The sequence below is a fragment of the Dendrobates tinctorius genome, unplaced genomic scaffold, assembly GCF_039654945.1.
Source record: "Dendrobates tinctorius isolate UK_male_01 unplaced genomic scaffold, ASM3965494v1 ptg000377l, whole genome shotgun sequence".
In the NCBI taxonomy this organism is placed as follows: domain Eukaryota; kingdom Metazoa; phylum Chordata; class Amphibia; order Anura; family Dendrobatidae; genus Dendrobates; species Dendrobates tinctorius.
Window position 1 is genome coordinate 2,069,600 of NW_027362043.1, and position 22,820 is coordinate 2,092,419.

The window sequence follows — 22,820 nt, forward strand, 5'->3', positions numbered from 1 at the left end:
ATCGGACAGTACGCTATCCACTTTCGCACTATTTCCTCCGAGCTCGGCTGGAATAACGCAGCTTTGGTGGGGGCATTCTGGCGCGGTGTTTCTAGTAAAATAAAGGATGAACTCGCAGGTTGAGATACCCCGTCCACCTTAGAGGACCTTATCTCGCTGGCTACCCGCATTGACCTGCGCTTCCTGGAGCGCGCTCTCTCACGCCATTCTACTCGGTCTTCCATGGTTAAGGACTCATCAGCCTGTTCTCGACTGGTCTTCTGGGGAGATACTCCGCTAGGGGCACCCGTGCCAAGCTCGCTGTCTGATTCCTGTCCGCCTGGTGGCCGCTCCACGGCCTCCTCCAGACCTCCCGGGTCTTCCTCCAGCTTACAGCTCCTACGCCGATGTTTTTGATAAGAAGGAAGCGGAGGTCCTCCCGCCACACCGGCCGTTTGACTGCCCAATTGAACTTGTTTCTGGTTCAACCCCCCCAAGGGGCAGAATCTACCCTCTGTCTCCCGCGGAGACCACCGCCATGTCTGAGTACATCCGAGAGAACCTCGCCAAAGGCTTTATACGGAAATCCTCTTCGCCCGCGGGAGCCGGGTTCTTCGTCAAAAAGAAGGACGGGACTCTACGGCCATGCATTGACTATAGGGTTTTCTATGGGGTTGAGATCTGGAGTCTGGCTAGGCCACTCCAAGACCTTCATATGCTTCTTACAAAGCCACTCCTTTGTTGCCCTGGTGGTGTGCTTGTGATCATTATCATGCTGAAAGACCCATCTATGTTTCATCTTCAATGCCTTTACTGATGGAAGGTGGTTTGCAATCAAAATCTCTGTCATGATCTATTTTTGGATCTGTCAGATTCTGGATTCTCTGATATAACTTTTTTTTCCCCCGGTGGCTGCTGGTGTTACTACAACTGTAGTTGGTCTGCTTGTGGGTTTTTGCCCCTGGTGGCCGCTGGTGTTACTGCATGTTTTGATTAGTCAGCTGCCGGTGACCACTCCCTCCTTCCTATAAAAGATCACCTGGTACACCAGCTAGCTGTTGGTAATACTGGTCATTTGCTAACCAACCTTTGAGAGGAGAGGAGCTATCTGGAGCAGTGCTTTTTGAAGCCTATCTGGAGCAGTGGTGTTTCTGCTGAAAGCTGAGTTCGGGTGCCGTACTCTGCTGCCTCAGGAGCATTGGCAGCAGAGAAAGTGCTATGAATGGGTCACCGAGGAGGATAGCAGGTCCAGGCTAAGCCACAGAAAACCAGAGAGGTTGGTAACTAAGCGGATTGCAGACCCCTGATCCTGTCCACACAACTAGCAGTAGCTGTGGAGCGTACCTACGATGATCCTAGACGCATCGGCACAGCCGGAGAGCTAACTAAGCCTAAATCAAGAAACTGCCCCGGAGCAGACCCCAAAGGAATAGATAGCCCCCAAACATATATTGTCGGTGAGACAAGATTAAAACACAAACGCAGGCAGAGAAATAGACTGAGCAAACGATGGGGCCCACACTGACTAGACAGGACAGGAAAGGAAAGACACTGTCTGCAATCACGCAAAAAAACCTGCAAAAGTCCAACACGTCTGATGCGCAAAAAACACTGAAGTTGTACGACTTTGCCCCCACTATATCAGCACTCTGGTATATTCTGAAAGCAAAGCAAAAAGAGACCAATATAACAGGGGACAAAACAAAATGGCACAAGCAGTTATATATGGGCGGTGATTCAGCACAACCCCAGCAGGAGCTGGCTGACCCGCACAAAGCAGAGATAGACAAAACCAGATCAAATGCAAACAGAGAATAAAAATGCTTTTGACAAATATCTGCATTTCAAATATTAGGAAATCAGCATAATAATTCAATAGCAGACACCAATAAATGGACAATAAGGACAATCGCAATCTACCAAGAGAACACACTGAGCAAAGCTCAAAAAAAGTGACTATAAGTCCAAAGAAAAATCAATAATTAATATTGTTAAGACAAATCCAGATACAAGTGGGGGGAAGTGGACAATAACGTGCGGAAACCGCACACCGCATGGATAACATAGGGTTGCTGTACAATCAGAACCTATAAAATACATGCATAAATTTACTAAATTATCATAAAGTGCATAAAGTGCATGGCAATGTATAGCAAATAAAGTGCACCGCCAAAAAAGATATCTTATTCAAGCTCCATCCATCAAATAAATAAATACACAGGTCCTTGTTAAATAACAGGTGATAATTCACCATAGTTCGACAGATCTATGACGCCTAGAAAGCAAGGTAGCAAAGAAAAGCAAGAATTACCTAATGAAATGACAAATGAAAGGGCAAATTACCTAATGAAAGGGCAAAGGTTCCAGCAGTCAGCTGGCTGGAATGGAGTGATGGATGGAGCTTGAATAAGATATCTTTTTTGGCGGTGCACTTTATTTGCTATACATTGCCATGCACTATCTGCACTTTGTGATAATTTAGTAAATTTATGAATGTATTTTTTTGATTTTGTATAGGTTCTGATTGTACAGCAACCCTTTATTATCCATGCGGTGTGCGGTTTCCGCACATTATTGTCCACTTCCCCCCACTTTTATCTGGATTTGTCTTAACAATAAAAATTATTGATTTTACTTTGGACTTATAGTCGCTTTTTTTGAGCTTTGCTCAGTGTGTTCTCAAATGCAAACAGAGTAGCAAATGAACCACTTAGCTGAACATGCAGGGACAGAGCAGGAGTGTTATGAATGGGACACCGAGGAGGAAAAAACCTAAACATGCTAAGCCCAGAAAAACCAGAGAGGTTGGTAACTATGCAGATTGCAGATCCCTGATCCTACCACACAACTAGCAGCAGCCGTGGAGAGTGCCTACGATGAACCTAGACACCTCGTCACGGCCGGAGGACTAAATAAGCCTAAAGCAAGAAAAGGGAAAACTAACTGCCCCAGAGCATGTATTGACGGTGAAACAAGATGAAAACACAAACACAGGTAAGAAAATAGGCTGAGCAAATGATGGGGCCCAAACTAACTAGAGAGGATAGGAAAGGAAAGACACTGTCTGCAATCTGCCCAAAACCCTACAAAATAATGTCCAACACTTCTGATAGCAAAATTAACCCTGAAGTCACTAGACTTCTCCCACTATATCAGCACTCTGAAATATTCTAAGACAGAGCAAAAAGAGGCCAATCTAATAAGGGACAAAAAGCAAATTGGCAAATACAGATAAATAAGAGTGGAAATTCAGTACAGCCCAAGTCGGGGCTGGCTGACCACACAAAAAACAGAATAGAACAACAAAATCAAGTGTTCACATTTTTAGAGAACTTAGCTTCAGCTGACTGGAACAGAGCTGAGAACCAAGACCTGACAAGCAGAAGGAATCACCAGCAACTGAATTGGGCGTCGGCTGTCTTAAATCCAATCTGAGCCTCCTGAGGTCCAATCGTCATCCTTATTCTCAGGTGTCTGATCTCCACTGATCAAATCAGCCTCACTACCTTCTGTTACCACCAGAGGGAGTCTGGAAGGAGAACTCACAACAGTACCCCCCCTTGAGGAGGGGTCACCGAACCCTCATCCACGCCACCAGGCCGATCAGGATGGGCCCGGTGAAAAGCACAAACCAATCTATTGACATGAATATCGGAGGCAGAGACCCAAGAATTATCCTCCTGGCCATAACCCTTCCATTTGACCAAATACTGGAGTCTCCGTCTAACCAAATGAGAATCCAATATTTTCTCTACCTCATATTCCACATTGCCTTCAACCAACACAGGGTCAGGAGGTGCTGCCATAGGAACCACTGGCTCAACAAACCTCTTCAACAGAGATTTGCGAAATACGTTATGGATCTTGAACGTAACTGGAAGAGCCAATTGAAACGAAACAGGATTAAGAATTTCCAAAATCTTATAAGGACCAATAAATCTTGGCTTAAATTTAGGAGATGCAACCTTCATAGGAATATTTGTTATGATTCAGTAACCGAGGAGGAAAAAACAAAACACAAGCTTAGCCGAGAAAATCAGAGAGGTTGGAAACTAGCGGATTGCAGACCCCTAATCCTATCATACAACTAGCAGTAGCCGTGGAGTGTTCCTACGGTGATCCTAGACACCTCGTCACAGCCGGAGATCTAAATAAGCCTAAAGAAAGAAAGGGGAAAAACTGACTGCCCCAGAGCAGACCCCAAAGCAATAGGCAGCCCCCAACATATAATGATGGTGAAACAAGATGAAACACTAACACAGATAGAAAGATAGGTTGAGCAAACGATGGGGCCCAAGCTAACTAAAAAGGACAGGTCAGAAAAGCTGCTGTCTGCAATCCGAGAAAACCCTGCTAAAAATATTACCAACACAACTGATAAGCAAAAAGGACCCTGTAGTCACTAGACTTCAAACCCTATATCAGCACTCAGAATATTCTGAAAGCAGAGCAAAAGAGAACACTGAACAAGGAATAAGAATCCAGCACACCCCCGCCGGGGATGGCTGAACTCAAAAAACAAGGTAAACAAAACCAAAACTAATAAGTTCAATAGTAGAGCAAAAGCTTATCTTTAGGAATCAGGAATCAGACTGGTCTCCAAGAATCCAGCAGAGAAATCACCAGCCACTCAGAAGGGCGTCGGCTGCCTTATATCCAGTCTGCAGTTCCTGTTACCCAGTCACAATCCACCTGATCAGGTGTTTGATTTCTTTCATCCAAATCAGCCTCACTACCTTCCTTCACCAGAAGAGGGAGATCCTCGGACACAAAAGGTGAATGAACAGATGAGCTCACAACAGTACCTTCCCCTTGAGGAGGGGTCACCAAACCCTCATCCAAGCCACCAGGCCGATCAGGATGAGCCCGATGAAAAGCACGCACCAATCTTTTGGCATGAATATCAGAGGCAGAGACCCAGGAATTATCCTCCTGACCATAACCCTTCCACTTAACCAAATACTGGAGTCTCCGTCTAGGCAGACGGGAATCCAGTATCTTCTCTACCTCATATTCCATGTTACCTTCAACCAACACAGGGTCAGGAGGTGCCGCCATAGGAACCACTGGTTCAACAAACCTCTTCAACAAGGACTTATGAAACACATTATGAATCTTAAATGTGACAGGAAGAGCCAACCGAAAAGAGACCGGATTAATAATCTCCAAAATCTTGTAAGGTCCAATAAATCTAGGTTTAAACTTTGTAGAAGCCACTTTCATAGAGATATTCTTTGATGACAACCAGACCATATCACCCACCTTAAACCGGGGACCAATGGTCCTATGCCGGTTAGAAAACCGCTGAGCCTTTTCCTGGGAAAGCGACAACTTATCCACCACTTGGTCCCAAATCTGCTGCATTCTTTCCACTACAGTGTCAACACCTGGACAGACAGAAGACTCCACCTGCCCTGAAGAAAATCGAGGATGAAACCCAAAGTTACAGAAAAAGGGTGACATCAAAGTGGCAGAACTAGCTCTATTATTTAAAGCAAATTCGGCCAAGGGTAAAACTGAGACCCAATCATCCTGATCAGCAGATATAAAACATCTCAAATAAGCCTCCAAAGTCTGGTTTGTTCTCTCCGTCTGCCCATTGGTCTGAGGGTGAAATGCAGAGGAGAAGGACAACTGAATTCCCAACTTGGAACAAAAGGTCCTCCAGAATCTAGAGACAAACTGAACTCCTCTGTCCGACAATATGTTCTCAGGAATCCCGTGCAAGTGAACCACCTGTTGCAAAAACAAGGGCACCAACTCTGAGGAAGATGGCAACTTAGGGAGTGGTACAAGATGGACCATCTTAGAGAATCTATCACAAATCACCCAGATAACAGTCATCCTCTGAGAGACAGGCAGATCAGAAATAATATCCATTGAAATATGGGTCCATGGCCTCCTGGGCACCGGCAAAGGCATCAACAACCCACTAGAATGAGAACAAGGCTTAGATCGGGAGCAAGTCCCACAGGACTGCACAAAATTTCTGACATCACGAGACAAGGCAGGCCACCAAAAAGACCGACTCACCAAATCTCTAGTACCAAAAATACCTGGATGACCAGCCAACGCGGAGCAATGAACCTCAGACATCACTTTCCTCCTCCACTGGTCAGGAACATACAACCTACCACTGGGACAACGCTCAGGCTTATCCTCCTGAAACTTCTCCAGAGCACGTCTCAAATCAGGAGAGATGGCAGAAAGAACCACCCCCTCACCTAAGATGGTAGCAGGCTTGGTCACAATAGGAGAATCAGCCAAAAAACTCCTAGAGAGGGCATCAGCCTTAAGGTTCTTAGTGCCCGGAAGAAAGGAGACCACAAAATCAAAACATGTGAAAAACAAGGCCCACCTGGCCTATCTCGGATTCAAGCGTTTAGCCGACTCAAGGTATATCAAATTCTTGTGGTCAGTGAGGACCACAACTTGATGTCTAGGTCCCTCCAACCAATGTCTCCACTCCTCAAATGCCCACTTCATGGCCAACAGTTCTCGATTCCCCACATCATATTTGCGTTCCGAAGGAGAGAACTTTCGGGAAATGAAGGCACAGGGGTTCATTTTAGATGTTACAGGATCTTTTTGGGACAAGACAGCTCCTGCACCAGTCTCTGAAGCATCCACCTCCACCTGAAATGGAAGCGAGACATCGGGTTGTCGCAAAACCGGAGAAGAAGTGAATCTCCGCTTCAGCTCCTGAAAAGAAGAAACAGCCTCTGGAGACCAATTCAGCAAATCAGCGCCCTTCTTAGTCAAATCAGTTAATGGTTTGGCAATAACAGAAAAATTGGCTATAAACTTACGATAAAAATTAGCAAAACCCCAAACTTCTGGAGAGCCTTCAAAGAAGTGGGCTGAACCCAATCATAAATGGCCTGTACCTTGGCCGGGTCCATTTCAATAGTTGACGGAGACAAAATAAATCCCAAAAATGAAATCCTCTGTACACCAAAAAGACATTTCGATCCCTTAACATACAGGGATTTTTCCCTCAAAATGCGGAACACAGTCCGAACATGTTCCACATGAGAGTCCCAATCCCTGGAAAAGATCAAAATATCATCCAAATAGATGATCATAAACTTATCCACAAAGTCCCGGAAAATATCATTCATGAAGCACTGGAAGACAGAAGGGGCGTTAGTGAGCCCAAAAGGCATCACCAGGTACTCAAAATGTCCCTCCGGAGTATTAAATGCTGTCTTCCATTCATCCCCATGCTTAAGGCGAATAAGATTATACGCCCCCCTGACGTCAAGCTTTATAAATCAGCAAGCACCTTCAACTCTAGAAAATAGGTCAGAAATCAGGGGTAACGGATACTGATATTTAACAGTAATTTTGTTAAGGGAGCGATAGTCAATACAGGGCCTTAATGAACCATCCTTCTTGGCCACAAAAAAAAACCAGCACCCAAGGGTGAAGAGGATGGTCTAATATGACCCTTCTCCAACGACTCCTTAATATAAGAACGCATAGCCTCATGTTCGGGCACAGACAAATTAAAAAATCGACCCTTGGGAAATTTACACCCCAGACTCAGCTCAATTGCACAGTCATAACTCCTATGAGGAGGCAACGACGCAGACTTACTCTCACTAAACACATCATAAAAATCAGCCAAATAGTCAGGAACCTCATGCGACTGGGGAGAGGTGGAGAAAACAGGAGTGTCACTAAGAGCACACCGACAACCCCAACTCACCACAGACACAGATTTCCAATCCAAAACTGGATTATGGATTTGCAACCAGGGGAACCCCAGCACGATGGTATCATGCAAATTATGCAACACCAAAAATCTGCAATTTTCTTGATGGTCTGGGGCAACCCGCATTACCACCTAGGTCCAAAACTGAGGTTTATTCTTCGCCAAAGGAGTAGCATCAATACCCCTCAAAGGAATAGGCGTCCGCAGGGGTGTCATAGAGAAACCACAACGTTTAGCAAAATCCAAGTCCATTAGGTTCAAGGCCGCTCCTGAATCCACAAAGGCTTTAGCAGAAAATGTGGACAGGGAGCAGATCAGAGTAATTGTCAGAAGAAACTTAGGTTGTACACCACCTACAGCAAATGTGTGTGCAAAACGTTTCTCTCGCTTAGGGCAGACAGAAATAATATGAGAGGCATCTCCACAGAAAAAAACACAGCTTATTACGCCTTCTAAACTCCTGACGTTGCGCCCTAGACAAAACTCTATCACATTGCATAGGTTCAGACATTTGTTCAACAGGTGGCAGCATTTCCCGTGTAATTTTACGTTCACGTAAACGCCGATCAACCTGAATGGCTAATAACATAGAATCGTCAAGACCAGAGGGAACAGGAAATCCCACCATAGTATCTTTTACGGTTTCTGACAAAGCCTTCCGAAAGAGAGCTGCCAAGGCACCATCATTCCAAGTGGTGAGGACCGCCCACTTTCGGAATTTTTGACAGTACAGTTCTGCAGAATCTTGACCCTGGCACAATGCCAACAGCGTCTTTTCAGCTTGATCAATCGCATTAGGTTCATCATACAACAACCCCAAGGCCTGAAAAAATGCATCCACATTAGCTAGAATAGGATCATCTGGTACTAAAGAAAACGCCCAATCCTGGGGATCGCCGCGCAGCAAGGAGATGACAATTTTAACCTGCTGCGCAGAGCTCCCCGATGAGTTAGGCTTCAAGGCAAGAAAAAATTTGCAATTATTCTTAAAATTCAAAAATTTAGACGGATCCCCAAAAAACACATCAGGAGTGGGGATTTTTGGTTCAGCAGCATGTGAATGAGCAAGATAGGCAGAAATTCCTCGCACTTCAGCAGCAAGCTGCTCCACACGATCAGACAATTGCTTAAACTCCATCAGGAAAAAAAAATATTCCTCCTAAGGTCTCAGAGAAAAAAAGGAAAAAATATACACACAAAAAAAAAAAATTCTGACACTTTTTTTTTTTTTTTTAACAATTCCTTCCTACTTTTGAGTACCCTAGAATCTGCGGTATGGCTGGTGATTCTGCTATGATTGAGTCACCGAGGAGGAAAAAACAAAACACAAGCTCAGCCCCGAAAATCAGAGATTGGAAACTAGCGGATTGCAGACCCCTAATCCTATCACACAACTAGCAGTAGCCATGGAGTGTTCCTACGGTGATCCTAGACACCTCGTCACAGCCGGTGATCTAAATAAGCCTAAAGAAAGAAAAGGGAAAAACTGACTGCCCCAGAGCAGACCCCAAAGCAATAGGTAGCCCTCAACATATAATGACCGTGAAACAAGATGAAACGCTAACACAGATAGAAAGATAGGTTGAGCAAACGATGGGGCCCAAGCTAACTAAAAAGGACAGGTCAGAAAAGCTGCTGTCTGCAATCCGAGAAAACCCTGCTAAAAATATTACCAACACAACTGATAAGCAAAAAGGACCCTGTAGTCACTAGACTTCAAACCCTATATCAGCACTCAGAATATTCTGAAAGCAGAGCAAAAGAGAACACTGAACAAGGAATAAGAATCCAGCACACCCCCGGCCGGGGATGGCTGAACTCAAAACACAAGGTAAACAAAACCAAAACTAATAAGTTCAATAGCAGAGCAAAAACTTATCTTTAGGAAGCAGGAATCAGGCTGGTCTCCAAGAATCCAGCAGAGAAATCACCAGCCACTCAGAAGGGCGTCGGCTGCCTTATATCCAGTCTGCAGTTCCTGTTACCCAGTCACAATCCACCTGATCAGGTGTTTGATTTCTTTCATCCTAATCAGCCTCACTACCTTCCTTCACCAGAAGAGGGAGATCCTCGGACACAAAAGGTGAATGAACAGATGCGCTCACAACAAATATTCTTAGACAACAACCAAACCATATCACCCACTTTAAACCGGGGACCAATGGTCCTATGCCGGTTGGAAAATCGCTGGGCCTTTTCCTGAGAGAGTGACAACTTATCCACCACTTGGTCCCATATCTGCTGCATTCTCTTAACCACAGTGTCCACACCTGGGCAGGACGAAGATTCCACTTGCCCTGAAGAGAATCGAGGATGAAACCCAAAATTACAGAAAAAGGGTGACATCAACTAGAACTAGCTCTATTGTTCAGTGCAAATTCAGCCAAGGGCAAAAATGAGACCCAATCATCCTGATCAGCATATATAAAACATCTCAAATAAGACTCCAAGGTCTGGTTTGTTCTCTCAGTCTGTCCATTGGTCTGGGGATGAAACGCGGAGGAGAAGGATAACTGTATTCCCAGATTGGAACAAAAGGCTTTCCAGAATCTGGAAACAAACTGGACTCCTCTGTCGGACACAATGTTCTCAGGAATCCCATGTAACCGAACCACCTGTTGTAAAAACTAGGGCACCAACTCAGCGGAAGATTGCAACTTTGGGAGTGGTACAAGATGGACCATCTTCGAAAATCTATCTCAAATCACCCAGATAACAGTCATTCTCTGAGAGACAGGATGATCAGAAATAAAATCCATTAAGATATGGGTCCATGGCTTCTTGGGCACCAGCAAGGGCATCAGCAACCCACCAGAACGAGAACAGGGTCTAGACCGAGAACAAGTCCCACAGGACTGTACAAAATTCCTGACGTCACGAGATAAGGCAGGCCACCAAAAGGACCGACTCACCAAATCTCTGGTACCAAAAATACCTGGATGACCAGCCAATGCGGAGCAATGAATTTCAGACATCACTCTCTTTCTCCACTGGTCAGAACATACAATTTTCCCATAGGGCAACGCTCAGGTTTATCCTCCTGAAATTCCTCCAGGGCGCTTCTCAAATCGGGTGAAATGGCAGAAAGAACTACCCCCTCACCTAGGATGGTAGTAGGCTCGGTCACACTAAGAGAATCGGCAAAGAAACTCCAAGAAAGGGCGTCTGTCTTAACATTCTTAGTGCCCGGAAGAAAAGAGACCACAAAATTAAAACGCGTGAAAAACAAGGCCCATCTAGCCTGTCTAGGATTCAAGCATTTGGCCGACTCCAGATAAATCAAATTCTTGTGATCGGTGAGGACCACAACTTGATGTCTAGCTCCCTCCAACCAATGTCTCCACTCCTCAAATGCCCACTTCATGGCCAACAATTCCCGATTCCCCACGTCATAGTTGCATTCAGATGGGGAGAACTTTCGAGAAAAGAAGGCACAGGGATTCATCTTAGAAGTCACAGGGTCTTTTTGGGACAAAACAGCTCCTGCACCAATCTCAGAAGCATTTACCTCCACCTGAAATGGAAGTGAGACATCAGGTTGCCGTAAAACTGGAGCTGAAGTAAATCTCTGCTTAAGCTCCTGAAATGCTGAGATAGCCTCAGGAGACCAATTCAGCACATCAGTGCCCTTCTTGGTCAGATCAGTCAGTGGTTTGACAATACCAGAAAAATTACCTATAAATTTACAATAGAAATTAGCAAAACCCAAAAACTTCTGGAGGGCCTTCAAAGAAGTAGGCTGAACCCAATCATAAATGGCCTGTACCTTGGCTGGGTCCATTTCAATAGTCAATGGAGATAAGATAAATCCCAAAAATGAAATCCTCTGTACACCAAACAGGCATTTCGATCCCTTAACAAACAGGGAATTCTCCCTCAAAATCCGGAACACAGTCCGGACGTGTTACACATGAGAATCCCAATCACTAGAAAAGATCAAAATATCATCCAGATAGATGATCAAAAACTTATCCACAAAGTCACGGAAAATATCATTCATAAAGAACTGGAAGACAGAAGGGGCATTAGTGAGCCCAAAAGGCATCACCAGGTACTCAAAATGTCCCTCCGGAGTATTAAACGCCGTCTTCCATTCATCCCCGTGCTTGATGCGAATAAGATTATACGCCCCCCCTGAGGTCAAGCTTAGTAAACCAGCAGGCACTCTTAACTCTGGAGAATAAATCAGACATCAGAGGTAACGGGTACTGATATTTAACCGTCATCTTGTTAAGGGAACGATAATCAACACACGGTCTTAATGAACCATCTTTCTTGGCCACAAAAAAAAAACCAGCACCTAAAGGTGACGAGGATGGTCTAATATGACCCTTCTCCAATGACTCCTTAATATAGGATCGCATAGCATCATGTTCGGGTACTGATAAGTTGAAAAGCCGACCCTTGGGAAATTTACACCCAGGCATCAACTCAATTGCACAGTCATAACTCCTATGAGGAGGCATAGACGCAGACTTGCTCTCACTAAATACATCAGAAAAATCGGCTAGATAATCAGGAATATCATGAGACTGAGGAGAGGTGGAGAGAACAGGAGCGTCCCTAAGAACATACTGACAACCCCAACTCACCACAGACCCAGATTTCCAATCCAAAACTGGATTATGAGTTTGCAACCAAGGAAAACCCAGAACAATAGTATCATGCAAATTATGCAGCACCAAAAATTTACAATTTTCTTGGTGGTCTGGGGCAACTCGCATTGTCACCTGGGTCCAAAACTGAGGTTTATTCTCCACCAAAGGAGTAGCATCAATACCCCTCAAAGGAATAGGCGTCCGCAGAGGCATCATGGAAAAACCACAACGTTTAGCAAAGTCCAAATCCATCAGATTCAACGCTGCTCCTGAATCCACAAAAGCCTTCATGGAAAACGTGGATAAGGAGCTGATCAGAGTAATTGCCAAAAGAAACTTAGGTTGTATACTGCCCACAGCAAATGTGTGTGCAAAACGTTTCTCTCGTCTTAGGCAGACAGAAATAATATGAGAGGCATCTCCACAGAAAAAACACAGCTTATTACGCCTTCTAAACTCCTGACGTTGCGCCCTAGAAAAAACCCCATCACATTGCATAGGTTCAGACGTTTGTTCAAAAGGTGGCAGCGCCTCCCGTGTAGTTTTACGTTCACGTAAACGCCGATCAACTTGAATGGCTAATGACATAGAATCATCCAGACCAGAGGGAACAGGAAATCCCACCATAACATCTTTTACGATCTGTGATAAACCCTTCCGAAAGAGAGCTGCCAATGCACTATCATTCCATGTAGTAAGGACCGCCCACTTTCTGAATTTTTGACAGTATAATTCTGCAGAATCCTGACCCTGGTTTAATGCCAACAGGGTTCTTGCAGCTTGATCAACAGCATTAGGTTCATCATACAACAACCCCAAGGCTTGAAAAAATGCATCCACATTAGTCAGAATAGGATTTTCAGGTGTCAGAGAAAAAGCCCAATCCTGGGGATTGCCGCGCAGCAAGGAGATGACAATTTTAACCTGCTGCACAGAGCTCCCCGATGAGTTAGGCTTCAAGGCCAGAAATAATTTACTATTATTCCTAAAATTCAGAAATTTAGACCGATCCCCAGAAAACACATCAGGAGTAGGGATCTTAAGTTCAGCAGCATGTGACTGAATGAGGTAGGTGGAAATTCCCTGCACTTCAGCAGCCAGCTGCTCCACACGATCAGACAATTGCTTAATCTCCATTAGGAAAAAGAAAAAAAAAATCCTCCTATGGCCCCAGAGAAAAAAAGAGGAAAGAATATAGGAAAAAAAAAAAATCTGACACTTTTTTTTTTTTTAACAAGTTTCTCCTGCTTTTGAGTACCCTAGAATCAGCGGCATGGCTGGTGATTCTGTTATGAATGGGTCACCGAGGAGGAAAAAACCTAAACATGCTAAGCCCAGAAAAACCAGAGAGGTTGGTAGCTATGCAGATTGCAGATCCCTGATCCTACCACACAACTAGCAGCAGCCGTGGAGCGTGCCTACGATGAATCTAGACGCCTCGTCATGGCCGGAGGACTAAATAAGCCTAAAGCAAGAAAAGGGAAAACTAACTGCCCCAGAGCAGACCCCAAAGGAATAGACAGCCCCCACACATGTATTGACGGTGAAACAAGATGAAAACACAAACACAGGTGGGAAAATAGGCTGAGCAAACGATGGGGCCCAAATTAACTAGAGAGGATAGGAAAGGAAAGACACTGTCTGCAATCTGCCCAAAACCCTACAAAATAATGTCCAACACTTCTGATAGCAAAATTAACCCTGAAGTCACTAGACTTTTCCCACTATATCAGCACTCTGAAATATACTGAGACAGAGCAAAAAGAGGCCAATCTAATAAGGGACAAAAAGCAAATTGGCAAATACAGATAAATAAGAGTGGAAATTCAGCACAGCCCAAGCCGGGGCTGGCTGACCACACAAAAAACTGAATAGAACAACAAAATCAAGTGTGAACATTAGCAGAGAACTTAGCTTGAGCTGACTGGAACAGAGCTGAGAACCAAGACCTGACAAGCAGACGGAATCACCAGCAACTGAATAGGGCGTCGGCTGTCTTAAATCGAATTTGAGCCTCCTGAGGTCCAATCGTCATCCTCATTCTCAGGTGTCTGATCTCCCCCGATCAAATCAGCCTCACTACCTCCTGTTACCACCAGAGGGAGTCTGGAAGGAGAACTCACAACTGGTGAACCAGAGAATGAACTCACAACACAGGAGACATCAGAACTCAGGAGGCACAGTAAGAAAATCACCAGCAGGGATAGAGGGCTGTCTTAAATCCCAATCTGAAACCCCAGATCTCCAATTGTCTTCCTCATTATCATGTGGCAAGCCTCTGTCAATCAGATCAGCTCCACTACCTCCAGTAACCACCAGAGGGAGCCGAGAAAGAGGACTCGCAACCCCTCTGTCAATCTGACTAGCTCCTCTACCTTCAGTAATCACCAGAGGGAAGCCAGAGAGAGAATTCACAACAGTAAGCTAAGTTGTTTGTTTTTCCCTGTCCATTATTTTTCCTTGTGTTTTACTAGTACAGTGGTGAGGACCAGTGTCTGCACTTGCCAGTTCCCTAGTAAGGGATAGATGCAGGGCAATTGAGGGACTGAGGTATCCTGGTCAGCGACAGGTTGAAAGAACCTGTATAGGGAACATGAGGAGAGTCAGGGCTCTTCCTTAGGAGAGTGCAGGAGGTGTCCACTTCCCCATTCCCCATTATAGGGCCCACCATTGTAATTGTGTCCCTGGTGTCCTCTTGTTTTGTCTTGTTGTTTTGTGACCGACCGATCGTCGGGTCGCGTCACGCAGAGCCAGTTATACCATGACACTCATGACACATGGTCCCATTCATTCTTTCATGTACATGGATCAGTCATCCTGATCCTTTTGCAGAGAAACAGCCCCAAAGCATGATGTTGCCACCCCCATGCTTCAAGGTAGGTATGGTGTTTTTCTGATGCAACTCAGCATTCGGTCTCCTCCAAAAACGACAAGTTTTGTTTCTACCAAACAGTTCTACTTTGGTTTCATCAGACAAAATGACATTCTCCCAATACTTTTCTGAATAATCCAAATGCTCTCTAGCAAACTTCAGACGGGCCTAGACATGTACTGGCTTATGCAGGGGGGCACATCTGGCACAGCAGGATCTGATTCCCTGGTGGAGTAGTGCATTACTGATGGTAGCCTTTGTCACGGTGGTCCCAGCTCTATGCAGGTCATTCACTATGTCCCCCCGTGTGGTTCTTGGATTTTTGCTCACCATTCTTGTGATCATTTTGACCCCACGGGGTGAGATCTTGCGTGGAGCCCCAGATCGAGGGAGATTATCAGTGGTCTTGTATGTCTTCCATTTTCTTACTATTGCTCCCACAGTTGATTTCAACACACCAAGCTGCTTGCCTATTGCAGATTCAGTCTTCCCAGCCTGGTGCAGGGCTACAATTTTGTTTCTGGTGTCCTTCAATAGCTCTTTGGTCTTCACCATTGTGGAGTTTGGAGTGTGACTGTTTGAGGTTGTGGACAGGTGTCTTTTATACTGATAACAAGTTCAAACAGGTGCCATTACTACACGTAATGAGTGGAGGATAGAGCAGCCTCTTCAACAGGAAGTTACAAGTCTCTGAGAGACAGAAATCTTGCATGTTTTTAGGTGACCAAATGCTTATTTTCCACCATAGTTTGCAAAATAAATCTTGCCAAATCAGACAAGGTGATTTTCTGGATTTATTTTCTCATTTTGACTCTCATAGTTGAGGTCTACCCATGATGTCAATTACAGTCCTCTCTCATCTCTTTAAGTGGGAGAACTTGCACAATTGATGGCTGACTAAATACTTTTTTCCCCACTCTACAAGCTCTTTGCAGATGTTGGACTTTGTGGGATTTGAAGTTATGACCCCAGCGTTGCAAAGTAACATACAGTTGGCATGTGTGCTGAAAGCATTACCGATACATGCACCGAATCTGCTACATTTTGCATATCTAGTTATACTTATATGAGAAATTATTAGATTGTAGAATAATAGAGTAATTTTTACCATTCAAAGTGCAGAACATTATTTATATTATCCAATTTACCTTTGTATTGGTGCAGACAGTGTTAGCAGGGCATGGATTGTTTATACATTCATCTAAATCCTGACACATCTGAGAAAGAGAAAAGAAATTATAACAATTTTAAGATCATCCATACACAAAAAGCTGAAAAAGTATGAATAATAGCCCCTTCCCCTCATATTTCTCTGTAACACATCTCTTAAGTTTTAACTATAGATCTCAATGACATTATCAATTGTTATTTAATGATTTTTTTGTGATTTATGAAATACACCAAAATATGCTGTAAATCTTATAGATATTGTCTCGCTAGAAAAGTAATTGTTTCAGGGTTCCTTCACTCACACACGCATACATATATACATAAACACACACACACACGCACACACTTTTTTCAGTCATTTTAGACATAAGAAATATGGCATTTATTTATTTTTAATTTTTTTTACTAATGTTGGTCTGTGGTTTTTGTTTTGTGACATATTGCACATGTGTGCTTTATTTACATTTTGAAGACCATTAGCGAAACCTATAGAAAAAAGTCAGAAAAATAAATCATACAAGTGCTTCTCACTAAATTAAAATATCAACAAAAAGTTAATTTATTTCAGTTCTTCAATACAAAAAGTGAAACTCATACATTATATAGAGTCATTACAAACAGAGTGATCTTTTTCAAGTGTTTATTTCTGTTAATGTTGATGATTATGGCTTACAGCCAATGAAAACCCAAAAGTCATTATTTCAGTAAATTAGAATACTTTATAACACCAGCTTGAAATATGATTTTAAAATGTGAAATGTTGGCCTACTGAAATGTCTGTTCAGTAAATGCACTCAATACTTGGTTGGGGCTCCTTTTGCATTAATTACTGCATCAATGCGGCGTAGCATGGAGGTGATCAGCCTGTGGCATTGCTGAGGTGTTATGGAAGCCCAGGTTGCTTTGATAGCAGCCTTCAGCTTGTCTGCATTGTTGGGTCTGGTGTCTCATCTTCCTCTTGACAATACCCCATAGATCCTCTATGGGGTTAAGGTGAGGCGAGTTTGCTGGCCAATCAAACACAGTGATACTGTTGTTTTAAAACCAGGTATTGGTACTTTTGGCAGTGTGGACAGGTGCCAAGTAATGCTGGAGAATGAAACTTCCATTTCCAAAAACCTTGTCGACAGAGATAAGCATGAAGTGCTCTAAAATTTCCTGGTAGATGGCTGCCCTAACTTTGCTTTTGATAAAACACAGTGGACCTACACTAGCAGATGACATGGCTCCCCAAACCATCAATAAACCCCAGTGGGGTTTATTATTTTACAGGGCAGTGGCTAAGGCCTTTGGGACAGGGTTAGGGACAGACCAGCACAGTTAACAGTTAAGTTGACAACAAATTCAAAAATCAGTTTATCTTCTTTGACTTGTGAATTGCCATTTACCGAATATTGCATTTTGATTAAATTGTGAATAGTTAATGAACAACAACCTTGTTTTACTGTCACCACTGAGTCTTTTTTTTTGTGCCACTGTATTCTCGCAACTGTATACATAGCAGTAACAAAATGTAAAAATCTTCATATCTAAGTAAGCAAACATACTTAACAATTTTTGGCTGCTTTAACTTTTGATGTGCTACAAAAACATGGTTATTTCTCACTTTTGGGTGGTTATACTGTTTATGTATACTGGACATAACTAAGTTATAAGCTGTGTTATACATGATGCTAAAGTAAATATGGTAAGAGCTGCTACCCTATTAACTTTCTAATAATTATAAAGCTATACACTTTGGCCAAATATTAATTTACAAGAGTAAGGAATAAAGAGTCATTATCTGGTTACAATATGAACTAGTCCAATTTTTTTTTTTTTGGAGGGAGAGGTCAATATTTTACTGCTTGTACTGTAATACATATTGTTTGTACTCACCAACAGTGAAATATAATTACATAACATTTCATGTACATTTCACAGGTGGAAATTTTTTCTGACAATACATAGGTTTGGCTTGTACCCAACTTATTTATATAGCACTTGAATTACAATTAGTGTACTTACTTAGAACACAACCAACTAATACACAGAACCTCAAAACCTATGCAGACCTTAGACCAGATCTCTTGAAAAATCACCATCAATATGGCGCCATCGGGTGTAACTGCGCATTAGCATCTATCGTGTTCCAATAGATGCTACTGCGCAAGCGCCTCCACCGGCTCCTGGTTGCTGAAGTAAAAAAGAAATGTACACTACAACAAAATGGCGCCAGAGGTGGTGCATGCGCAATAGCATTTATCGCGTACTGAGAGATACTACAGTGCAAGCTTCGCCGCCGGCACCATTTTGTTGTAGTGTACATTTTTTTTGGCTGCAGCAACAAGGAGCTGGCGGTGGCATTTGCGCAGTAGCATCTCTCAGAACACGATAGATGCTAATGCACAGGTGCACCTGACACAATATTAATGATGATTTTTTTCCTTTGAAACACAAGAAGATAATAGGCACAGAAAAGTGCACAGGCGCTGCCATTTTGATTAAGTGACATGCTTTTTTCAAATACACACATTAGTATCCCTGCTTGCTGTCATCTGCTGCAACATTTCCTTTAATGGTACAATTTCTGCTACAATCCCTGCTTGCTGTCATCTGCTAAAACATTTCCTTTAATGGTATAATCTCTGCTACAATCCCTGCTTGCTGTTATCTGCTGCAACATTTTCTTTAATGGTATCTAACAGTGCCTGCTGAATGTTTGCTAAATTCATTTGTTGCATTGTACTCAATACTTACTGCTGTATATCCATGTTGGGGTCAGTAGAGATGTTATCAGGTGCAAGGTGTTACCAGCATATGGATGTAGCCAGGCCCAGTGCCTTTGATTGTCTAACCTCCCCTGGTGTGCTAGCCAATTGCTAATTTATCCCAAATTAGTTCCCACAATCCCTCTCACATGATCCTCTACTCAGTCCTATATATTTAGTAGCATCCCAAGGAGTGCACATGTGTGGGATCTGGCACGCGTATTTCTGCAGTATAAGTATCACTGCAGCAAAAGTATCTTGAAGCTGCAGTTATTTCAACAGCAGTTAGTCACGGCAGGAGTCAGGACCCCACACTATGTACCTGTCTCTTTTTGGGTATGTCTGCTGAGTAATCACTTATTACTTGGATCTAGCTTTTCTATTAACCCTCCTACTCCTTCACCATGTTTACATATGCTCTCACAGTGTTTGCTCCATTAATCCTCATTCTCCTTTGCTATCCCCAAACCCCATCAGCCTCTAACCAAATAATCATCTCCCCTTCCCTCTTTCCTCCCCACCTGACCTCCTCTGCTGACCTGTTCCTCAACCTCAAATCTGTCCTAATGAAACATAAAACTAGCCGCCCACTCTACTTCTCCCATCTGCTCTCCCTTTCTCTGCTTATCCTCTCTGCTGGCGACATATCTCCCAATCCTGGACCCCCACAGCTCATACCCCCCATTACTACTCCTTCCTACTGCTCCCTATCTAATAAGAACTACCGCAATCCTTCCAACGTAAAACCTGTGCCATTGACACCCACCCCCCTGCTCCCTCTCTCTGGAGCACTTTGGATTGCCTGCTCCATCTGCAATAAGCTTTATGTGATTCATAACCTCTTTCTCTCTCACAATCTTGCCTCCCTTGGCCTCACAGAAACCTGGCTGACACCCTCTGACACCACCTCCCCTGCTGCGCTGTGTTACGGCGGCCTCCACTTCGCCCACACTCCTCGTCCTGGCAACAGACATGGTGGAGGAGTGGGTCTTCTACTTTCTTCCAACTGCACCTTTAACCCAATCCCACCTCTTGCCTCCCTAATCCTCCCCTCTTTTGAAGTCCACTCTGTCCGCATCTACTCTCCCTCCAACCTCCAAGTGGCTGACATATACCGACCTTCCAGGCCCGACCACTGCCTTCATTGGCCAATTCTCTACCTGGCTTCTTCACTTTCTTTCAACTGACATCCCCACTATCCACTATCATCATGGGTGACTTCAACATCTCCACTGATACCCTTCAGACAGCAGCCTCCAAACTCCTGTCCCTTACTTCATCCCTTGGACTTACTCACTGGTCCTCCTCAGCCACGCACACAGATGGACATACATTAGACCTGGTCTTCACACACCTCTGCTCTCTTTCTAACTTCACCACCTCCCCTCTCCCTCTATTTGACCACCATATGCTCACTTTCTCTTCCGTGTCCTCCTCTCCTGTCACCCATGTCCAGCAACATGCGCACTCCCGCAGAAACATTGCACACCTAGACACCCACACGCTCTCTGACTTTATTCTACCACTGGCAGCCATATCCTCACTCCGCGACACAGAGAGTGACTGCTTTCTACAATGCTACTCTCACATCAGCTATTGACACGGTCACCCCTCTCGTTCATGGCAGAATGCGACGTACCAACAGAAAACCCTGGCACACTAACACAACTAAAAAGCTCCAGCAAGTGTCCAGGATTGCAGAGCGGCGTTGGAAGAAAACAAATTCGCAAGACAACTTCACTGCATTCAAACCGGCAACACTCGCTTTCAAATCTGCCCTCACCTCTGCTAAACAGGCCTGCTTCACAACCCTCATATCTTCCCTATCCTACAACCCCAAACAGTTAATCAAAACTTTTAACTCCCTCCTCCGCCCACCACCGCCCCCCCCTACCTCCCTCATCTCTGCTGAGGACTTTGCCACACACTTCAAAAATAAGATCGACCAAACAAGGCAAGTCTTCATTGTTCAACCACCACAACCCCTTTGTATACCACACCACTGCCCAAACCCTATAACCTCCCTCTCCAATATCACTGAAGGGGAGTTTAATTGTGTCCTCTCCAAATCGCACCTCACAACCTGCGCACTCGACCCCATCCCATCCCACCTCCTCCTCAACCTCACCACCACACTTATCCCATCCCTTACCCACCTCTTCAACCTATCACTAACTTCCGGTACCTTCCCTTCTGCTTTCAAACATGCCACAATCACGTTTATCCTTAAAAATCCAACCCTCGACCCAACCGCTTTGTCCACCTATCACCCAATATCGCTGCTCCCATTCGCTTCCAAACTCCTGGAGCTGCACGTCCACGCTGAACTTTCCTCCCACCTCTCATCTAACTTGCTCTTTAACAATCTACAATCTGGTTTCCGCCCTCATCGCTCCACTGAGACAGCGCTGACCAAAATTACTAAAGACCTACTTACAGCCAAAGCAAACGGTCAATACTCTATACTCCTACTTCTAGACCTGTCCTCTGCTTTCGACACAGTTGACCACTGCCTCCTACTACAGATCCTCTCCTTCTTTGGCATCAAAGACCTTGTCCTATCCTGGATCTCCTCATACCTTTCCAACCACACATTCAGCATCTCCCACTCCCACACTACCTCCTCATCCCACCCTCTCTCTGTTGGAGTCCCCCAAGGCTCTGTTCTACGACCCTTACTCTTCTCAAACTATACACTTGGCCTGAGGCAACTCAAAGTCCCACAGATTCCAATACCACCTTTATGCTGATGACACTCATGTCTACCTCTCTGGCCCAGACGTCACCTGTCTGCTGTCCAGAATCCCGGAGTGTCTATCAGCCATATCCTCCTTCTTCTCCTCTCACTTCCGCAAGCTCAATGTGGACAAATCTCAATTCATCATCTTTCCTCCATCTCACAGATCTTCCTTACCTGACCTATCTATAACAATTAATGACATCACGCTTTCCCTCGTACTGGAAGTCCACTGCCTCGGAGTAACCTTGGACTCTGCCCTGTCCTTCAAACCACACATCCAAGCTCTTTCTACCTCCTGTCGCCTCCAGCTCAAAAATATTTCCAGAATCCCTCCTTTCCTCAACCCTCAATCTACTAAAATGCTTGTGCATGCCCTCATCATCTCCCACCTCGACTACTGCAACATCCTTTTCTGTGGCCTCCCAGTTAACATGCTCGCACCTCTCCAGTCCATCCTTAACTCTGCTGCCCAACTAATTCATCTCTCTCCTCGCTACTCCTCCGCTTCTCCCCTCTGCAAATCTCTTCACTGGCTCCCATTCCTTCAGCGTATCCAGTTCAAATTACTAATACTGACCTGACTGGGTATTTAGTTGATACATTTTTTGCAAAAAATGCATACTAAGCTGCTCTACCAAACGTCAAGGTATGCCAATCAGAGCAGTCCCTAACCGATGTATTTAAAACCTGACCATGTGAATAGTACCTATATGAGCAGGATTCAGCAAGGTAATGTACACGCTGTGTAAGACGACTTTATATGTGCATGGCCCACAAGGGAGGGGTGGAAACCTCCCAAAACTTGCAAAAGCAAGAAACCAATTGAACACAAACTCATGGGCCATGCACACAGCGAACAAGTCGGTAGGACAGTGTTCACACCACCAAAAGTTTGAAACACAGAGAAACACAGTATAAAAAGCATCTAAAAATACTCTGCTGTAAATATATATATATATAGATATAACAATAAACAGCAAGTGTTAGTAAAAAG

General features: G+C 44.2%; 1 protein-coding gene across 1 annotated transcript in view; it reads right to left on the reverse strand.

Moving 5' to 3' along the window:
- Nucleotides 1-22,820, reverse strand: part of LOC141075888 (cartilage oligomeric matrix protein-like) — a 579,419-nt gene that overhangs the window by 342,796 nt on the left and 213,803 nt on the right. The window contains exon 6 of the mRNA XM_073563079.1: nucleotides 16,315-16,383. Coding sequence (XP_073419180.1) covers nucleotides 16,315-16,383 — 69 coding nt within the window. The remainder of the gene's footprint in view (nucleotides 1-16,314; nucleotides 16,384-22,820) is intronic.